Source organism: Carcharhinus amblyrhynchos, chromosome 30, assembly GCF_965287045.1.
Source record: "Carcharhinus amblyrhynchos chromosome 30, sCarAmb.v2.hapA, whole genome shotgun sequence".
Taxonomy (NCBI): domain Eukaryota; kingdom Metazoa; phylum Chordata; class Chondrichthyes; order Carcharhiniformes; family Carcharhinidae; genus Carcharhinus; species Carcharhinus amblyrhynchos.
The window spans coordinates 17252720-17274031 of NC_137353.1; the positions used below are offsets into that span (position 1 = coordinate 17252720).

The 21312-nt window shown below is 41.1% G+C and overlaps 1 protein-coding gene across 4 annotated transcripts; it reads left to right on the forward strand.

Moving 5' to 3' along the window:
* Window positions 1-232: 232 nt before the first annotated feature.
* Window positions 233-17579, forward strand: errfi1a (ERBB receptor feedback inhibitor 1a). Of its 4 annotated transcripts, none has more exons than XM_080215238.1 (4): window positions 233-253; window positions 12301-12491; window positions 13518-13603; window positions 14328-17579. In XM_080215238.1, exons 2-4 carry the CDS (start codon window positions 12370-12372, stop codon window positions 15491-15493), a joined length of 1374 nt encoding a protein of 457 aa, XP_080071364.1. In that variant the 5' UTR covers window positions 233-253; window positions 12301-12369; the 3' UTR covers window positions 15494-17579. The 4 variants fall into 4 exon arrangements, with proteins under 4 accessions (XP_080071364.1, XP_080071365.1, XP_080071362.1 ...); XM_080215239.1 differs by lacking the exon at window positions 233-253 and adding an exon at window positions 4469-4671 and having other exon boundaries at window positions 14331-17579; XM_080215236.1 differs by lacking the exon at window positions 233-253 and adding an exon at window positions 4470-4671.
* The last annotated feature ends 3733 nt before the right edge of the window (window positions 17580-21312 follow it).

Below are 21312 nucleotides of genomic sequence, written 5' to 3' on the forward strand. Positions count from 1 at the left end.
CTTATGTTCTTATGTTCTTATCTGAAGGTATTGGTCAGACTCATTCTGGGATGCTGTGTCTAGATCCAGTCACATAACCGTTGTAAGGAGACTTGAGCCCTGAAGAGGTACCACAGAGACAAAAGAAGATTCTGAGTACCAGGAATTTGTGTGCTGAAGAAAAGTTACACAAGATAGACTTATTCTCTTTGGAAAAAGAGATTGCAAGGTGATTGAAATGAAGTTTGCAAAATCATGAAGACAACAAATGAAGGTATGAAAATTGGGTTCAAATTCTAGGGCAAACAAATTAAGAGGGAGGATTTTAGCAGTAAGAAAGGAATCTACGATTGTAGTGTTTAAAGGGAAAGACTTTGAAACAGAAAATGTAAACTGAACCAAGATGTTTTTGTGTTTCTGTGTTTTTGGACATAGAAATGATTGAAATACATAGTGAGAAGATGGAGAAGATGGATAGGTGGGGTTGAGGAATGGCAGGAGATGTAGCTCAGTGGATTTGATTAATTGAAAAGTGGTGGGCTTTTTTCTGTTCTTTATATTCCAACATAATAAACAAACACATTCCTGTTATGGACTGCAGCTTCAAACCCAACATTCCAGCGAACAGACTCAGCCTTAGTCTCAATGTCTTGAATTCCAGTCAGTTAAATCACTTCCTATTTTGTGGAATTCCTGATTGATGCATAAACTATGTTTTGATTCCTCAGCACCTCATGAACTGACAATCAGTTGAATACCAGGTGTGCATGTGTCTACTGAGCCAAGAAGCACTTGTTAAAACATTCCCAGCTGTATATCTACTGTAAATCTGCTTGATCGCCAACCCATCCATTGGCTTAACCATTCAGTGCCTTCACCTGTGGGACATTGTTGCTGGAGTGTGTTACTAATTATAGGCACTGCAAGAACTCATCAAGTGGGTTCTACTATGGCATCATCCAAATCCACAATATACACCACCTACAAGGATAAAAGCAGTAGATATGTGGGAACACCATCATCTGCAATTCTCCTCCTGCACCATCCTGATTTAGACATATGTTAGTATTCCTTCATCAAGACAGCATCAAATTCCTGGAACTCTCTACTTAATAGCACCATGGGGCAGTTCATCATTATCTTCTCAAATAGGGATGGGTCATAGACAAAAACAGAAAATGCTGGAAAATCTCAGCAGGCCTGACAGCATCTGTGGAGAGAGGATAGAGTAAATAAATCTCACAACACCAGGTTACAGTCCAACAAATTTATTTGATAGTAAACCCACAAGCTTTCGGAAACACTGTTCCTTCGTCAGGTGTGTGGAAGGTTCTGATCAGAGGAGGTATAGAGGGACACACAATTTACAGAGTACTGATTAGAATGCAAGTCTTTACAGCTAACCTGCTATTCAAGTCTTAAAGATGCAGACAATGTGAGTGGAGATAGCATTAGGCATAGGTTAAAGAGATGTGTATTGTCTCCAGACAGGACAGTAAGTGAGATGTTGCAATTTCAGGCAAGTCATGGGAGTTACAGATAATGTGACATGAACCCAAGATCCCGGTTGAGGTTGTCCTCATGTGTGCAGAACTTGGCTATCAGTCTCTGCTCAATGACTGCGCTGTTGTGTGTTGTGAAGGCCGCCTTGGAGAATGCTTACCCAAAGATCACAGGCCGAATGCCTGTGACCGCTGCTAACATTTCGAGTCTGGAAGACTCTTTGTCAGAGCTGAACATCTTAGATGATGGAATAGAAAACCACATATCTGAGTATGCCAATAACACAAGGGTGGTTGAAATTACATTGATATATTTTTAATTTAAGTAAATGACCAAAACTGTGGTAAATGGATTTCAATGTAGGCAGATGTGAGGACATTAACTTTCAACCTACAAAGCACAGAACAGGATACTTCTTAAATGGTGATGAAGTAGGAATAGTGGAGGTCCAAAAAGACTTGAGGTCCAGGTACAAAGATCACTAAAATGTCATGAACAGGTACAGGAATTAATCAAAAAGCCTAATTGAATGCTTACCTTTATATCTAAAGAAACAGAATACAAGTGAATAAAGTCATGTTTCAGCTATATAGAGTTCTGATTGATCCACGCTTGGGTATTGTCAGCAATTCTTATCACACCTTCTGAAGAATGTATTTACCTTAGAGGTCGAGTAACACAAATTTATCAGAATGAAATCTGGTCTCTAAGAGTTAACTTACAAGGAGCAATAACGCAAACTAAGGTTGTGGTCCAGGAAATTTACAGTGTTCTCTTCTTTCCCCATAAAAATGGATGTTGAATGAATCTTCCCTCCCTGTGGTTTTCTCCTCTTCTTCAGGATGTACTTACTTTTGCTGGAATATGCATGCCTACTGCCTCCTGTATTTTGCCCCTGAACGTAATCTTTCTTGTATAAATCAAAACAGTAGGTGCCAGCAGAGTATTTGGCCAATGAAGCATTGCCTCTGTGCTCACCTGATACTAACCAACATGCACTTTGATCATTTCAGTCAGCACAGATGGAACCTGGGAACTATAACCTATACAGCTCCTTATTACAAAAGATAGGATTTTTACACAATGTGCCACTAGGAAAATTAAAAGGAAAGCAAATCAATTTATTTTCCTTCTCCGATTTTCATATTTTCCACTGCCTCTGATATTGTAGCTTGTTACAGAATTCCTGGACACACATTACAATTAAAATGCATGAATGTACAAATGTATACATATATATGCACCAAAGCTGATACACACACATCCTTAAGAGTGTTCGACAGAGCAGTTCCATCAGACTGGCTTTTAAGTCACTTCATTGGTGCCCTGGTTACCTTAAACACTTGCAGTCTAGCTAAGTTTATATTTACATTTAAATTGAGGATGAGATGTTGCAGCCCCGTTTCACTGTTTGAACTCCTCAAACTTCTGGTTCCACTTCAAGACATGAAGATGAGTGGAAAAGCAAATTGCGTGGAGGGTGTGGAAAGTCTGCAGAGGGATCTGGATAGGCTAAGCGAGTGGGCGAGGACCTGGCAGATGGAGTATAATGTTAGCAAGCGTGAGGTTATACACTTTGGCAGAAATATTAGTAGGAGAGATTATTATTTAAAAGGCGAAAAACTGCAGCATGCTACGGTGCAGAGGGACCTGGGGGTCCTTGTGCACAAGTGGCAAAAACCCAGTCTGCAGGTGCAGCAGGTGATCAAGAAGGCGAATGGAATGTTGGCCTTTATAGCGAGGGGGATAGAATATAAAAGTTGCGGAAGGATATATTGGCCTTGGAGGCAGTGCAGAGGAGATTCACTAGGCTGATACTGGAGATGAGGGGGTTGGACAATGAAGAGAGATTAAAGAGACTGGGTCTGTACTCATTGGAGTTCAGAAGGATGAGGGGGGATCTTATAGAGATGTACAAGATAATAAAGGGGATGGATAGGGTAGAGGTAGAGCGATTCTTCCTGCTTAGAAAGGATAGCAGGACTAGAGGGCACAGCCTCAAGATAAGGGGGGGCAGTTTAGATCAGAGTTGAGGAGGAACTTCTTCACTCAAAGGGTGATGAATCTCTGGAATTCTCTGCCCGTTGAAGTAGTGGAGGTTACCTGGCTAAATATATTTAAGTCACAGGTAGATAGATTTTTGATAGACAAAGGAATTAAGGGTTATGGGGAGAAAGCAGGAAAGTGGAACTGATCCACTTCAGATCAGCCATGATCTTATTGAATGGCGGGGCAGGCTCGAGGGGCTAGATGGCCTACTCCTGCTCCTATTTCTTATGTTCTTATGTTCAATGCCACGCTAACCTTTGGCCACCCAGTAGGGAGAGGGATGAGCAATTTGGAGGAGCACCCCACAGGTTGACTCCTGAACCTAATCAAGATGGCAAACCTTAGCTCCAGGTTCAGTACAGCCCAATGGGGAGATATGTACATGTCTGCATATACATTAATTCAGATGAGTTCAGACTTTCCTAGTTAATACTGATGCTGGTTTTAAAAATCTTCCTCAATTAATTTTGGAGTTAAAGTAGCATTTTATGATGAATCGAAACTTTAGACCAATAGCACCAGCTGACCAAACACAGGGCAACAAAGTAATTTACTGTATTCACAGCACTGAATGGTAAGTGAATTATGTAGAAATCTGAGAACAAGCAGGAGGCGGAGCAATCCAGACAGAACTCAGTTCAACTTTATTTTTGCGTTCTGGATTGGATTCTGAAGGTTTAAACTGCTGTGGCGGATGTTGGTGGGTCCCACCAAATATTTAAAAAATGCAAACACTCGTCTCCTCCCTCCGATGTTCTCAGATAGATAACTTGTTAAAAGTTTTAATAGATAAAGAACGATCTGTTGCCGATTTAAATTTGAGGTGCTGATCTCCGGCTTTTTGTGCATATTCCCCTTTAAGGTAGAGGTAAGTAAGCGTGCTGACTGGAGGCTGTGGGCGGGGAAATGTCCTGATCCCACTTCATGGTGACATCAGGATTCAGAGCCCGCCTTATGAAGCAAACTGCGGGGCACATTGCAACAGAGAAACATTTAATTAGAGTCAGGATCCAGAACAAGTAAGGGCGATAAGAACATAGTATAGAAGTATGTTGTTGTATTCATCGCTGCACTGAGTCGAAGTGTTTGTTGGACAATTTGCGCCGGATTTCCTGTCTGGTGAAACTGACCAGGAGGTAGGTGAGTTTCAGACTCTGTTCAATGCTCACTGTTGCCTGTTCTCCCTTCTGATCCTTCTCGTATATATTTTTGATTTTTTTTTAAAGATCACGTTTTGTTTTTTATCATTGTCACCTCTCTTTGAACGCCTTCTATTTCTGCCCAAATATACGGCTAATTCCATTGCTATAACCACAATATTCTTCAAGAAACTCGATGTTGTGTTTATTGTGATGCTGGATGAAGAACCCCCTACAAATTATTAGCCGCGATCAGTTTAATGTATAACCTAAACGGCAGTAAGAGTTTTACACCGTTTCAAAACTTGTGTAAACACCACGAAAAAACCGTTTTTTTCCATTAATGTTACAAGTGGATTTTTAAAACAGTAAAAGCCAATTTAGTATTCATTTTGAGGTTTTGTATATTACGATTTAAAAAAAAATTGGCTCTGCTTTATCATCGATATTGACGTTGTTTAGTGAGGTTTGAGATCAGTTCCTGGATCTGTGTGCAAAGTGACTGGATTTTGCTGTGGTTAAATTAACCTGTTACCAGGAGCTAGGTGGACACTCGCTTGTAGGTTGAACGTTGGAGGTTGTCCAGCCTATCCCTGCATATCTCCTGATTAAATTGAGCTCCTCCAAGCTTTGTCAGTTCTGTAGCAAAACATTCAGCACTGCCCGAGCGTCTGCTGATTCTTTTAAATAGTAGTTATTTTGGGAACTATTAAATCAGTTCAGTAATTCTAAATGTTTTGGAAAGTGCATTTCAAATCTATGGAATGTCTTCCAGTGGTATGATTGCTGCAGGCTTGTCATTAAAGGAGATAGAGCTGAAGTTCTGGACTAAGTTAGAAGCGCATCTCCTCCCTTCCAGTTTCTCGAGACATATATCAGTTTGTCCTTCAGTCAACTCTAAGTCAAGGTGCCCATCTCTGCTCTCAAGCTGTTCAGACATTTAAAACGGCTATTCTGCCTGTTTCCTGCAGCTGCCCAGTTTTTAACGGTCTGTTTATGGGAGCGAAATGATACAGTTTAACTAATCTGAGCTGTGCTGTTACTGGACCTGTTCCAAAATACCCCAGTAAATTCCATTTTATGATTATCAATTTCTAGCCATCTGAAGCAGGGACGATCTGTGAACACATGGCCCTAGTAAATTTAAAATCTGATGACATGATCTGATAACCATACATGGTGTGCCCAGGCTGCCCGAGAAAAGGCTCCAACACGAACTGGATGAGAATATTTAGGTACAGCTCAAATCATGTGTTCTGACACTGACACACAGCTCCCGTCCCACGAACTTCGATCCAAGTTTCCTCACGCATCTTCTACTGTTGGATGCAGCCTTTTTCCCTGGTATTCCAACCAAGTAGTTGTTCTTAATATGGGAAGGTAGATAATAAATATCAACAGGTGTTTGACTGTTGGGGCGATGGAAGCATGACATCCGAGTCTGACACTGTCTCACCTGATATCTGCGAGTACCTCTAGCAGAAGTGACTGGATAGTGATTAAGAGTCGGAACACTGATTTCAACTTCACCTTCCTTATGGTAGTGTGATGGTTATTGGTTAGATTTAAACCTGGTGTTGTCAGACTTCTTACTGAACTAATAATCCAGAGAATAAAATCCATAGCTCCCCAGCTACCTCCGAAACCTGCCAGCAATGAGAGTTTGAAATATTGTTTTTTTAATGTAAAGGGGAACTTAACACGACAATAAATAACATTAAAGAACTAAAAATAAATAACTAAAGAACCGTATTTAATTTGGGAGCAAGGGTTAACTGTCATTAGATTACTGAATCTTACAGCAGACATTTTCATGTCAGCTCTTTCAACTGTCCAATTAGTCCTACTTCTCCGATCTTTCCTTATGGCTCCGCGTTTTTTTTAAATTTTGCATTTAGATACCCGATTTTCGTTTGTTATTATGCGGACCTTTCAAGATATAGCTGATTGTCAGACCCTCCTTTCAGCCTAAGTTTCACTGTGGACACATTCAGCGGCCATGAGCTTCTGGGATATGGGTTTTATTTTTCCTGATGGTATCAATAAATTGCAACACCCCATTGGGAATGTAAGACATTACTTATGTTATTACTCACACTCTTTGTCATTGCTTCAAGACTAGTCATAAAGGGCACTGCTCAGCCAACGTTATGGCGATTAGAAAGATGTACTCACACTAGGAAAGGAAATCGCAAGCTTTCGCCACTCCCAGGTGTGACAGACCAGTTCTCAGCAATGCATTTTTTTCTCATTGGCTGATTCATTTTTTCAGTCTGAAATAATGAAGTCAAGACCCTGGTATAAATGCTGAGGTGTCTAGGACCAACCACTTCCTGTGTCTTTATAGATTTTGGCTCCAATACTTAAAAGTGAGGGCAGGGGTTTAACATTTAAACTTTTTTAAAAACTATAATTAGTCATGTTTAAATAATTTAATTACAAATGTAATATATATTAAGCATAGACTTGGAAGAGAAACACCTAACTTAAAAAGAACAAGCAACAGTTCCAGTATTGGCTGCAGTTTCCAGTCAGCTAGGCTGCATTGAACTAGGTGAATTAAGCTAGAGGGGACAGCCTGGACCACGAACATATCGTTCTGTTTCTGTCAATCCTTACGACTTTGGAGTGCGCATGAGGAGGAAAAGCATCGTTTGGACAGTTTCAAGATATGCATTTGCATCTTTCAGTTCAGGCTTCATCTTGTGGTTTGCGTTCTGCCCTTGTGTGATTATTTTCTTCATCACCCATTTTATCTCCTTCAGGCGCACTGTTGCCGACTCCTCTTTGGCATTTCACCATCACCCGTTTTGTCTTCTTCAGGCAGACTCTTGCCGATTCCTCTCTGGCATATTAACCAAGTAACTATATTTCACATGTGGGCCTTAACGCTTTGTTGCAAGCTATTTTATCATGATGGGCATGATTGTGTCCTCACCTAACATCCAGCATAAGTTACCAGATAATCAAGGGCTGGCACTTCAGCATATTTCTCCTTACCTAATTGGCAATGTTCATTGTTCCCCAAACACCATCCCTCCACCTCCACCAGCAGACAGCATTGAATATTTAAAGTATAATTTTGAAGCAACGGGCATTTGGTACAAAGCTAGGTTGCAAGAAATGTGCAATAATCATGTCCTCATTTGGGTAGCAGATACTGAGAGGGACCTTTATTTACTGTCCTTATTGTGCTGTGCCCACTACCCTGTCGCTTCTTTAAGATCCCAGGATAACTCTAGATAGGTAATAAATGCTGACCTTGCTAACGATTTCCACATCCCAACAGTGATTTAGAAATACATATTTGCAAACTGCTTGAGTTAGCAGTTTATTCAGCAAACAACACTTGCTTAAATTTTTTTTAAAATTTCACTCATTTCTAACTTTACAGCAGAAAGCTCTGCACTAATTTAATTGTGCCCTGGTATTGCACAGAATGAGCAATGTGCCATAATTAAACTGTGGCAGAGTCAGTTTAACTTAAATATTCTCCAATGTGAAGGAGGTTCTAATCATTGTTGTATGATTCTAAACCATTCTAACCCACTAAATATTGACATATTAGAAAATTACACCCCATACCATGCCCTGGAATCCAGAATGTTCTGCGATTCAATGGTATCACAACACCCATTGTGCTATATTCTCTCATGATTCAATGGGTAAACACATGTCATCAGTGTTATACAGATCAACAGGCCTCAGTCTCCGTTCTATCACTAGTCTGAGATGAATTGGCCTCAATCTCAGCCTTGGCAACACTGGCAACACTCATTGAACTCTGGGCTACAGAGAGGCAAAAATGGGCTAGGATGGATTCCCGACAAGGACAGATGTAGCCGTGCTGCTCCATACGGTTGATTTTAAACTCTTGTCTATATTGTCATTCCTTTTGGCAGGAAGTTGATGGCAGCTTAAATTGTTGCATTGTGCTTCCCATCCCACTTGCACCTTCCTTCATCTTCCTGGGACTTCCTTATGGGTGACCCAGATCTTTGCTTGTTTTTGTGCAGGAATTTTATTCCAAAATGCCAAAGAGAGTTTTGGATATCAGTGGTCAAAGTGTGTAAAGTGTTAAACGGTGAAAAATTACAACATGCTACTGTGCAGAGAGACCTGGGGGTCCTTGTGCATGAATCACAAAAACTCAGTTTGCTGGTGCAGCAAGTAATCTAGAAGGCAAATGGAATGTTGGCCTTTATCGCGAGAGGGATGGAGTATAAAAACAGGGAGGTCTTGCTGCAATTGTACAAGGTACTGGTGAGGCCACACCTAGAGTACTGTGTACAGTTTTGGTCCCCTTATTTAAGAAAGGATATACTAGCTTTGGAGGGGGTACAGAGAAGGTTCACCAGGTTGATTCCAGAGATGAGGGGGTTAGCTTATGAGGAGAGATTGAGTAGACTGGGCCTGTACTCATTGGAGTTTAGAAGGTTGAGGGGAGATCTTATAGAGACATATAAGATATTGAAGGGGCTAGACAGGGTAGAAGCAGCGAGGTTATTTCCACTTAGAATGGAAACAAGGACTAGGGGGCACAGCCTCAAAATATGGGGGAATCAATTTAGAACAGAGTTGAGGAGGAACTTCTTCTCCCAGAGGGTAATGAATCTTTGGAATTCTCTGCCCATTGAAGCAGTAGAGGCTACCTCGTTAAATGTGTTTGTCACAGATAGATTTTTAACCAATAAGGGAATTAAGGGTTATGGGGAGCAGGCGGGTAAGTGGAACTGAACCACTATCAGATCAGCCATGATCTTATTGAATGGCAGAGTGGGCTCGAGGGGCCAGATGGCCTACTCCTGCTCCCATTTCTTGTGTTCTTATTATGTAACACAGACATCCTGAAAGGACCAATGCAGGCTGTTTAAGAGTAAAGCCAGATTCTGATCTGTATTTTTTATATTAAAAGGAAGAATGTGAATGCGCCCTGTCGTTTCATATGATTATCCACACACACCCCTGTCTCCAGAGAAAATCTCTGATTTAGGCTCTATAGTGTAGGCAGCAGAATTTCTACCAACCTTTCCTCTGTGAGGGTCAGAATCTTTAGCAGAAATACAAGGACATGAATCCCAGTTACAAGCAGTGACAAAAAAATGTTAGCTGTTGATTTTTTTGGAGTTGCATTGAGCATGGTAGAGGTACTAGGGGTGGGTGAATGGCAAATGAAAGATCGGATGCATTAGCTGATGGAAATTGGCACTGGTTGAGTAGTGCTGCAGTGATACCATTCTTGGAGGTAGCAGGTACTGAGATATAAAAAAATTAATTATATAAAATCATGTTTATGGTAGTGAATGTTGCCCACTAGACTAGAGTGGTGGGAAAACAGGAGTATAAACTGTTGGAGATCAGGGGATAATCTGCAAATGTGTGTCCATTTATTTTAGCAGATGGATAGCAGGACCATGCTATAATTGTAAAATGTGTACCCACCCTCACTCCCAGGTATTAGTTGAGTGAACCTTCTCTGAACTGCTTGTAATGCATTTATATCTGTGCCTATTTTAATATTCCATTCCCCTTGCAATTAACAACAATTCGCTTAATCTTTCTATGCCCCTTTGCAGACTCCTTATGTCCACTTCACAACTTACTTTCATATGTATCTTTGTGTCATCAGCAAATTTAAGAACTATAGATTAAGAACTACGAACCATACATTTGGTCCCTTCAGCCAAGTCATCAATATAAATTGTAAATAGCTGATTCCTGTAGCATTCCACTTGTTACATCTTGCCAACCCAAAAGACTCATTTAACTGTACTCCCTGCTTCCTGCTAGCTAACCACTCCTCAATCCATGCTAATAGATTACCCCTACACCATTAATGCTTCCTATTTTACATAGCCTTTGATGTGGCATTTGCCAAATGCCTTCTGGAAATTCAACTAGAGCACATCCACAGGTTCCCTCCCCTTTATCCATGTTGCTTGTTACTTCCTCAAAGAACGCCGATAAATTAGTCAAACATGTTTTCCCTTTCACAAAACCACGTTGACTCTGCTTGATTGCACTGAGAAGTTTTCTAAATACTCGGCTGTAACCTCCTTAATAATAGATTTCACCCTTACGACAAATGTTAAGTTAACTGGCCTGTAGCTCCCTGATTTCTGTCTTCATTCTTTCTTGAACAGAAGAGTCACATTTGCTACTTTCCAATCTGATGGAACCTTTCTAGAATCTGGCGAATTTTGGAAAATTAAAACCAGTGTGTCTGCCATCTGAGCAGTCACTTTTTTTTAAGACCCTAGGATGAAGCCCAAGGGGACTTGTCAGTTTTTAGTTCTGATAACTTTAGCAGTACACCTTCCCTAGTGATTGTAATTATTTTAAGTTCCTACCTCCCCTTCCCTCCTGATTCACAATTATTTCTGGGATGTTATTTGTCCCCTTTACAGTGAAGGCAAAAGCAAAATATCTGTTCAATTAATCTGCCTTTTCCTTATTTTCCATTATTAATTCCCCATTCTCACTCTAGAGGACCAACGCTTACTTTACCTAGTCTTCTCCTTTTTCAATACCCATTGAATCTCTACTATGTTTTTATATTTCTAGCCAGTTTTCTCTTGTGCTTTATTTTCTCTCTCTTTAGTAATCTTTCAGTAATTCTTCGTTGTCTTTATCTTCTGAGCTGCCTCTCATTTTTGCAGAATTATTTGCTTTCTCTTTCAATCCATTACAATCTTTAACTTCTATAATTATCCATGGATGGTGTCCTTCCTATAAAGTCTTCCTTTCTCACTGGACTGTATATTTTCTGAGTATTCTGAAATAGCTCCTTAAATGCTTGCCACTGAATTTCTACTGACCAATTCATTAACCTAATTTCTCAGTTCACTTTAATAACTCCGTCTTCATGCCCTCATCATTACCCACATTTAAGTTTAAAATGCTAGCCTGAGACCCACTCCTCCCTCCTTCAATCTGATTATTGTTAGAAACAGTACTTACTCTTAAACGCGTTGTTGCAAGCTTGTTGGTAAATCAAAGGGGTGGATGATGAATGTCAGCTTGAAACTTCACTCTAGAATGAGTTCTGGTCCTTCAAATATTTTACTGTACCTGTCTTCTAACTTTAAACTTACCTTATCTACATTTTACAATTTTTAAAATAAAAATGGTTAACATTATAACTATTTATGTCTGAAATTTCTCTGCTCTTAAAAGTCCAACATCACCTTGGTCAGAAAAACTATAATGCATTTTATAAAGTACCTTTCCCATCAAAGTCAGTCAATGGTTAGCACATCTAATGACATGGCTGGAAGAAAGCTTCCATACCACGACCCCACAACAACAGTTAAGTGTGGTTATTTAAGTGTATCTCTAAGGGACCCACCTATCCAATCTAATCTTGTCTGTGTAAATGTTGAGTTCATGGTATGTTAAAACAAATTTCTGAAAACAGAAAGCAGATCAGTCAGTAGCTATAAAGAGGGATGGGCTAATGTTTCAAATGTTTATCTTTTCATCAGAAGTTCACTATGGTTTCCTAAAAGGGAGCTTCACTAACTGATGTACCTTGATGGGGCAGGGTGAGTTCTGCAGTCTGTTAGCTATGATATTACTGAGGAAGAATAAATCAATGAATAATTCAAGAATCCCCTCTTTCTTTGTCAAGAAATGCAATACCCTGTTAACTTGAGAACACAAAGACTTTAACGGATTGGTGCAGTCCAAAATTATCACCATGTCGAGCGCTGGACTGGCAGCACAGGAGATCCGCAATCCACTGAATAACTGCTTCATGCATGGCAGTCACGGTGTCATCAATACCAAAAATTGCTGGAATCAATCAAGCACCTTGGACAAGTAAGTACCTTAACACAGCACTGCTTGGAATTGGGAGGCGTCATCTTCAGATTTATTTGAGGCAGAGGGATAACAAATTGAGGAACACCATGTAGTTATTTAGCCTGGCTTCCGAAACACTTGGTAAAAGTAATGCCTGGGGTGACTTAACATACTTAAGGCCAATGAATATCAAGGTTAAGACACTGAAATGGTGGTGCTGGATCTGTGCTAAGACTCCCCTCGTGTTCTTGGTGGGGTTTTTAGGAAGCTGCCTGGAGTCTTTGAGATCACAATTACAAGGCAAAGTGATTAAATTCATATATAATGCAAAAGTAAAGGACTCTGTAAAGATGGACATGGTGTTGTGCAAGAAAATCTCAATTATGTTTGCATCTGGGCTGAGCAGAGGCAAATGAGGTTCAGTAAAAACAAGTGTAGGAATTGCATTCCAGGAGAATGAATGGGAGCCACAGCTGAACTAGAATTTGGCAAGAGAGAAGTAGAGAACTGTGGTAATGATTTATTGGTCATGTTTTATTTATACATGGTCACTGTGGTGCTGGGAAACATTGCGCCATCATTTGGATTTGTATCTGCAGAGACCATGCTGACCCTGGTCAGGACCCATTTAGAGTTACGTGTTCAGTTCCAGTTACATGTATAAGACAAACAGTTCTTGCAGTATAGAGCAGGATAACAACACCTACCCCTGGAATCACAGGACATTAGCTCTGAAGGTAACTCAGCTCTTAAGCTTTTGAAAGATATATTTAACATAAAGAAAATGAAACCTGAACATTACCACAATAATATGTCTGGAAGTACCACTTTAGTTGGAATAATTGATGACTGGATTGAGGCCACCAGGTGGAGCCAGGACACTGGGTTCACTTGAGAAGTAATTGGATTCATAATAGGGAGAAGTGGGTGGGAATTTCTGTTCTGGATGCATGTAACCAAAAGGGTTGTAATGTGAAATATTCTAGCGACTGGATGTTCACTCAGATATTGTGATGAACATTGTGTTTTTCATTGTGATTTCAGCATCTACTACACGGACCACACAACCTTGACCTGCACTTTGAACGCTACTCCCCATCACCAGCCCTATATCATAACTTCAACCAACAGTATGTATCCCACCCCAATGAAGAACGTCATGAAAGTCTGAGAAATAAAACTGTTTTGTTTTGAAAAGGAACTGGTATTAATAAAAATGATCATGAAGCTGTCAGATTGTTATACAAAACCAAAACTAGTTCACCAATATCCTTGAGGGAAGAAAATCTGCCATTTCTTACCTGGTCTAGTCTATAATATGATTTCAGTAACACACCAAAATGGTTGATTTAACTGTCTTTTGAAATGGCCAGCATGCTACTCAATTGAATCAAAATCTGCTACCAATGATTTTAAAAGACTCACCACCAAGTTCTCAGAGCAAATAGCATTGGACAATAATTAACAGCCTTGTTGATGTTGTCCTGACCACAAGACTGAATTCAAATAACTGCTTTTGTTCCCTGATGCCTCAATGAGTAAACCTGACCTGCTTAATACTCAGCCAAACAGACTGACAAAGTCTCCAGCTCTGTGCTGGGTTTTTCTAAGTTGACTTATCTCCATTCAGCCTTACATTGACATGTTTAGATTAGGGCTCCTGCTAATTAATGGTGTTCAGTGATTCATTGAACCTCTCATGAATACCATGCTGGCATTCTTGGCCAGGCTCAGAATGGTTGCTTGAGTGGAGCTGTGGAGCAAAGACCCCACAAAAAGCCTACATCTTTGGAGGAAAGGGAAAAATTGGTCTTACAAGTATTTACATTAAAAAAAATTTTTTGCCTTCTCCAGCAGGGCAAGAAATGGAGCCACTTGGGCTGAACAGTCACTGTTGTTTTGGGAGTTGTCTCAGATCATCATTCCACAAGCCACGGCCACCACCTCTGAAAATGTCCAACGGCGAGGAGTCATTTGTACAGTTGGAGAAAGATCAGCTGCTGTCCCCATTTAAGAGACTCTCTGTGAACAGCACAGTACTATCACCACCTCAAACACCAGTAAAAGTGGCAACACCACCAACTAATTCTGGCTGTGCCAGTGATCGAAGCTCTAAGCCACTCCCTCCACTGCCTGCCACTGGTGATGTGTCTTTTGACGATGTTGACAGTGAGGTTGAATCCATTACAAGTTCTGAAACTGAAACCCTTCTGCAAGACCGCAGGCCACTAAGCTTCAGGTACAGTACTCCGAGCAGAAGGAGCTTCCGTGGGTGTGGGCAGACCAACTACGCCTACTCAGAAGGTGCTAATAGGATTGAGTTGCCAGTGAGTTGCCACACAATAAAAGATACTAACCTGGAAAGCATAGAGGTTGCTGAGAAACGTGTTCAGCCTCACCGCAAATTACGGCGTTCGCATTCAGGTCCAGCTGGATCTTACAACAAACCTGTTGTGTTGAAGAATGCATCCTGCTTATCACATTCATCATCATCCAGCGAGGTGAAGCCTGAGGTCCCTCCTCGAGTCCCCATACCCCCACGTCCGGTGAAACATGACCACCGGAGATGGTCTGCAGAAGTGATGTCGGGCATGTACTGTGACGAGGACAAACCACCAAAGGTTCCTCCACGGGAACCTTTATCCAGAAATAACTCACGTACTCCAAGTCCCAAGAGCCTCCCAGCATACCTCAATGGAGTGATGCCACCTACGCGAAGTTTTGCACCTGATCCTAAATACGTCAGCAACAAAGTCCTGCAGCGGCAGAGCAGCGATGGGGCAGGCACAAGGGTACCATGCATTTTACCAATTATGGAAGATGGGAGGAAAGTGAGCTCTACACACTACTACCTGCTCCCTGAGAGGCCTCCCTATCTGGACAAGTTTCAGAAATACCTTGTGGAAGCCCAGAGCACGTGGGACCCAAGTAATTGCACAGCAGAGAGCTTCAAGACATTTGCATTGACCAAGCCAGAGACAGTAAAACGGAAACCTGTTGACTATGTAGAGTCTCTTTAGATTTTAATGTCCCTCAGAAGATCAACAGCAAGGACAGTTCCATGATAATCAAGGTCATTGGTTTGCAGTTTCCGTAGAAAAATAGATGGAATCACAGAATGTGATGGCAAAATCAGTGAAAGTCCAATGTAATGAAAGAGGAATTTAACTTATCCACCACTGTAAACCCGAGGCCCTTGCCCCAGTAAGTGTCCAGGTTGCCTGCACAGTAGTTTTACAGTAGACATTTTCACCAGAACGTCTCATGATTGGTGTTGTTTTTATTGCACTTTATTTATTGGAACTGTGCAACGGATAGTGAACCAGGCACAACACATTGAACACAATGCCTTATGATACCTTGGAGAAAGCACAAGATCCATTTTGGATGTGGGGGCCCTTTCCAGGCAGCGAATCTCATGCAATTTGAGAAAAAACACAATCAAGACTAGATTTTTCTGACCAAAACTTTTGTGATTTATTATCTGACTGTCCAGAAACTCTTGAGGAAGAACTGCAGCAATTGTTAGTATATGGATGATCATGTTTAATATCAATCCAGCTCAGGGATGCTCAATGAAGGTCACCTCTCACTTAACTATTTTAAGTGAAAAGTATTATGCTAAAGTGAAGGGATTTGATTAAAAGTTTTTAAGCACAGAAACTGCCACAAGTTCATGTCTCTTTGGCCCCCTCCCCAACAATTTACAGCATGTGTGTCAGGGAGGTGGAGTAGCCAATAGTCAGAGAGAATGGAGTCAGTGATCCATTTTATTAGATGGTTAACAATCTTTTCACTGTTTCTGCCTCTGTGCCTCAGGGTGTGCTCCCTTCCTGTTTTGAGTGGAACTGATACAGCTATGAATGTGACATGGGAGGATGGGCTCGTCATATTAGGTATCTGTTCACAATCTGCCATTCACTGTTCATCAGCACTGGTAGCTTACATACACCTTTTTAAAGATACACCCAAAACATGATATGCATTTTTAAATATAAAACCTGCAAAAGGCTATAAAAGGTCACTGGCTATTTAACAGGAGATATTGCAGTGGTGACCTTTTGGGCAGGGAACTGCTGGCACGTGTTCCACTCATTGCCCTTGGGTGCTGTACCCAAATGTCTACTCTACATGTGATTGTGACTAATTGACTGGCAGAGCATCACAATTCAGTCTAATCCTGCCCTTTTTTGTTCCTAAATAGTGATTAGATGCAGGGCTGTCAGCTCCCTACCAGCAGCAGTGAGATTCATAGTAATCAGCAACTACTTCCCAGAAGTTCCTGCTTTTACTATTGGGTGCTAGTTGGGGATGGATATAGTTTGTGCATGTGGCTCATGTGCTGCCCTTTAAGCCTGCAGATTTCCAAAGCTTGGCCTCCCCTGAGTTGGCATTTAGAGTAAGCTAAGAGTAGAGTGGAAGAGAGGAGAGACAAGGCAAAAACATTCAAAAAGAGGTGACGTTGGACCTTCTCATCCCAGTATAAAGCTTCCTGCCAGATGCAAGGCAGCTTCAGACACCAGCTAACTCAGAAATCAAACAGCCCCTCATAGAGATAAGGAATTATGTTAAATGGGAAACGAGAAGACTCATGAGTGAAATAGAACAAAACAGGGTGGGCGATGAAGGCTAGCATGGCAAGATACTCAATACTAACCTGCAGACTAGTTTACATGATAGATGACTAGGGACCTACATGAAGAATAATTGCAGTTGTTTGTGTTTGAGAATAGTTTTTATGTATTAGTGATTCAGTTAACTGCATGTAACATAAATGAAGACCTATAATTCTGCTGTTGTATCATTGGCTGTAACGTATCATATTTCTATAATAATTGTTAAAAAGCCGCAGAATGATGTTTGTTCTTGTGGTCTGTGCAGTATTATTGGGATATCATTAATTACATTATTTTTAAAAATCCTTTCCTAATGTCTATTTTATTAAACTGTTTTTATGTTATGTAATGATTGGTGCTGCCTGTAAATTACTCAATTCTCCCAACAGTATTCTTGCTATTGTAACAGTCTTACTGACCTAAATCCAATGCACAATAAACAATTCACCTACCCACTTGCTCAAACATCAAGTTCACCCACAGTGATGCAGGATAAATATCTCCCCTTCATGCATTATAAGAACATAAGAACATAAGAAATAGGAGCAGGAGTAGGCCATCTGGCCCTTCGAACCTGCCCCGCCATTCAATAAGATCATGGCTGATCTGTCATGGCTCAGTTCCACTTTCCAGCCCTCTCCCCATAACCCTTAATCCCCTCTCTTATCAAAAACCCATCAACCCGCTTCTTGAAAATATTTAGCGAGGCAGCCTCCACCACTTCAATGGGTAGAGAATTCCAGAGATTCACCACCCTTTGAGTGAAGAAGTTCCTCCTCAACTCTGTTTTAAAACGCCCCCCCTTTATCTTGAGGCTGTGCCCCCTAGTCCTGCTGTCTTTTTTCAGTGGGAAGAGTCTCTCCACCTCTATCCTATCCATCCCATTCATCATCTTATACGTCTCAATGAGATCTCCCCTCATTCTTCTAAACTCCAATGAGTACAAGCCTAGTTTATTCAGCCTCTCCTCATAGTTCAACCCCCTCAACTCCGGTATCAGCCTAGTAAACCTCCTCTGCACTCCCTCCATGGCCAAAATATCTTTGCGCAGGTGCGGCGCCCAAAACTGCACACAGTACTCCAGCTGCGGCCTCACCAATGCCCTATACAGCTGCAGCAAGACCTATATAGAATTTATGTTGTCCTGTAATCTTAACTGGTGAGAGTAAGCACTGTAAGATACTGCTGATATGTAACAGCTCTTTAACATTGTCAAGCTGTACAGCATCCAAGAGCAGTGTGTTGTAGTCTTTTATTTACCGTTTATGTAAGTACAGGAACTGAGGTTGAGGTATATTCATGAATCCTACAGTTCTAGACAAAAATGAATGTTTCCCTTTACCCAGTGTATATTGGGAAGGAGATATGTTGCTCTATTTTGTCAAATTTGATAGGGTTAAGCTGAGTGCAGTGCTGAGGAGCATGTGTAACAAGATCCAGGAATGTTAACTACACCTGTGAAATTGAAGACATCTTCAAAACATAATACATTTTTATTAACTAAATGGCCAACGGCCCATAAACCAGTTCCTTTTTCACAGCTAAACTCCATATTACTATACCCCTCAAACACACCATCTTACCATATCATTTAACCCAATCTTCTTCGTTTCCATTTTATACTATTCATTCACCAAACAATTAATATCTAATTGACCTAAGACTGTGCTCATTTAACAACAATCAAGCCTTAAGAGGTGCACAGCTTCACCTTAGCAGCAGCAACAATTTGAATTTATATTGTAATCTCATTACATATTGCAGTAGAATACCACATTGAGTGGAATAAAGTCATAAAATCATCATTGTACATACGGAGGCCATTCAGCCCAAGCTGGTCCTCTGTAGACCAATCCAGTCTGTCCAATTCCTCTGATCTATTCCCAAAGCCCTGCAAATTTATTTCCTTTGAGTCCCCATCCAATTTCCTTTTAAAATCATTAGTTGTCTTCAATTCCACCATCCTTGTTGGCAGGTCATTATTACTCACTGCATAAAAATATTCTTCCTCACATCCCTTTAGCACCTTTTGCCCAAACCTTAAATCTGTATTCCCTAGTCCTTTGTTTTAATCTGTCATAATCCTCTATACCTCAATCAAATCTTTCCTCAACCTTCCGTGCTCCAAGAAAAAAAACTAGCTTCTCCAACCTAACCTTACAGCTAAAGTCCCTCATCCCTGAACCATTGCTGATAAATTTTGTCTGCATCCACTAAAGTGTAGTGACCAAAAATGGATGTAATACACTAGTTGTGATCTAACCAGAGTTTAAGGTTTAGCGTAACTTCCCCATTTTTGTATTCTCAACTTCTAGATTGCAGATGTTTTGTTAGTTACTCTCACAATATGTCTTGTCATCTTCAAGTGTCCACAGTCACTACCTCTCATCTGACCTACCAGGTATCATTGATTGTATGCAAGAGGATATTTCCTCTCTTTGGCTTTGCTCAGCTTGTCTCTTTTGTCCATATTCTATTTCAGCATACAAGTAGCAATACCCAACTGGTTTCTGTTTCTTATGATACCCTCTGACTTTTTTTGTGTCTAAATTCAACTCATACTGGTGGGGCCGGGGGAGGGGGGGGGAATCCCTCACACCAGTTATTGAATGTGTGGAGAAACTGTTACCTTAACTCAGTTGATTACTCCTGTTTGGGATCTCACTTAAGCAGCCATCCCTCAACATGTTAGGCAGCTTGTTCAATTATGATGGGCATTATAGCGGAATCTTCACTAACATCTATACTACTGGTCAAAGAATCATCACTATCCATTTTCTAGTGCTAGTTCTTCACATGCATATGTCTACTCTAATCCCAGTTCCCTTCAGCTGGTGTCACTGGATAATGTTGCGAGTGATCTCTAGCTGATTATCTACCACTCTCCCCCCACACAATCTTGGAGAACTGAGAATAATTGTAGCTTCCTGTGGTGCCGGCACAAGTCAGGTTAAGCAATCTAGGTCTTTCATATTATGTACAGGCCCATCTATCGGCTATTTTCATTGGCTGAGCTTTGTGAAAAGACACTGACAAAGTCCTACATATCTGATGAACTTTAGGAGAGTGCAATTGCAGGTTTAATTTTATGTTCCTGGTGCAGGCACACAGACTTGAAAAAAGGAGTGCAATGAAGTCAGGAGGACATCCCAATGTCATTGTGCCACCTCGCAATGTTTCAGTCATTGGGCACACGCAAAGATCAGAAATGCACCCACCAACAAGAGTCAATTGAGATCTTTTAAAGGGTCACTGATTTTAAGTAACCGAGCACATGGGTCATTTGACTAGGCAGTCTCCAAATTTTTAATGGATTCTACATCCAGAGTGGGACAAAAGGTCCACACACACATGCAAAAGTGAAGAGTTAGGAGTTTGACTGTGAGTGGAATAAAGCTAGTTTATAGATAGTTTCTGACATTTCTGTCTTGTTCTGGAGAACTCTCTGATTTCTTAGTATTTTCAGGTGCCTTCTGCTAATAAGCTCTGTAAGTGCAGAAACCTGTGGAAACATCAGGGTCAAAATGTGCATTGTCTACTCTACTGGAGGGACCTCCTCAGAAGAGGAGGAGAGGGCTACAAGGGAGACAAAGCCAGTTGCCTACTGGCAGCATTCTAGAGTGTGACCCATGCATTGAGAAGCACAGATAGAAGGGTATATAGGGCCAACAGGAAGTGCAAGTAGAAGGGTCTGGAGAACGTGCCATTATCCAGCAGGCAGACTCTATAGGCAGTGCTCTTGTTAACTGGACATGTCTGAGATTCAGTGCCAAAGAAGGCTCCAGCTCTCTAGGAAGACGGCCACCTCCATATGCAAAATTATTGGTTCAGAAATACCTCCAACCGAGTAGGTGTCCACTCTATGCCAATGGTTCCTAAGGTTACACTGATCCCGAACATTTATACTTCTGGTTCTTTCCAAAGGCTAGTGGGAGGTCTATGTGGTGTCACCCAATCAGCTGTCCACAACTGCATCAAGCTGGTAACTGACAGTCTGTTATGAAGGGTCAGTATCTTCATTAATTTCCAGACCGATGAAGTCAGCTAGGCTGAGTGAACCAGAGATTTCACTCTTCAGTTGCAGGATTTCCTCACATCCAGGGAACCACTGTCTGCACACATAAGCCCATAAAGGTATCTGCAGGGGACTTGGGTGCCTTCGTCAATTGAAAGGACTTCTATTCCCTTAACATCCAGGCTGAAAATTCAGATCATAAGCTACA

Bases quoted from the DNA above. Each gene is read 5' to 3' on its own strand.
- errfi1a (XM_080215238.1), top strand. From the start codon at position 12,370: ATGTCGAGCGCTGGACTGGCAGCACAGGAGATCCGCAATCCACTGAAT. The intron at 12,492-13,517 runs GTAAGTACCTTA...TTGTGATTTCAG, and splicing joins CAATCAAGCACCTTGGACAA to CATCTACTACACGGACCACA. The intron at 13,604-14,327 runs GTATGTATCCCA...TGCCTTCTCCAG, and splicing joins TATCATAACTTCAACCAACA to CAGGGCAAGAAATGGAGCCA.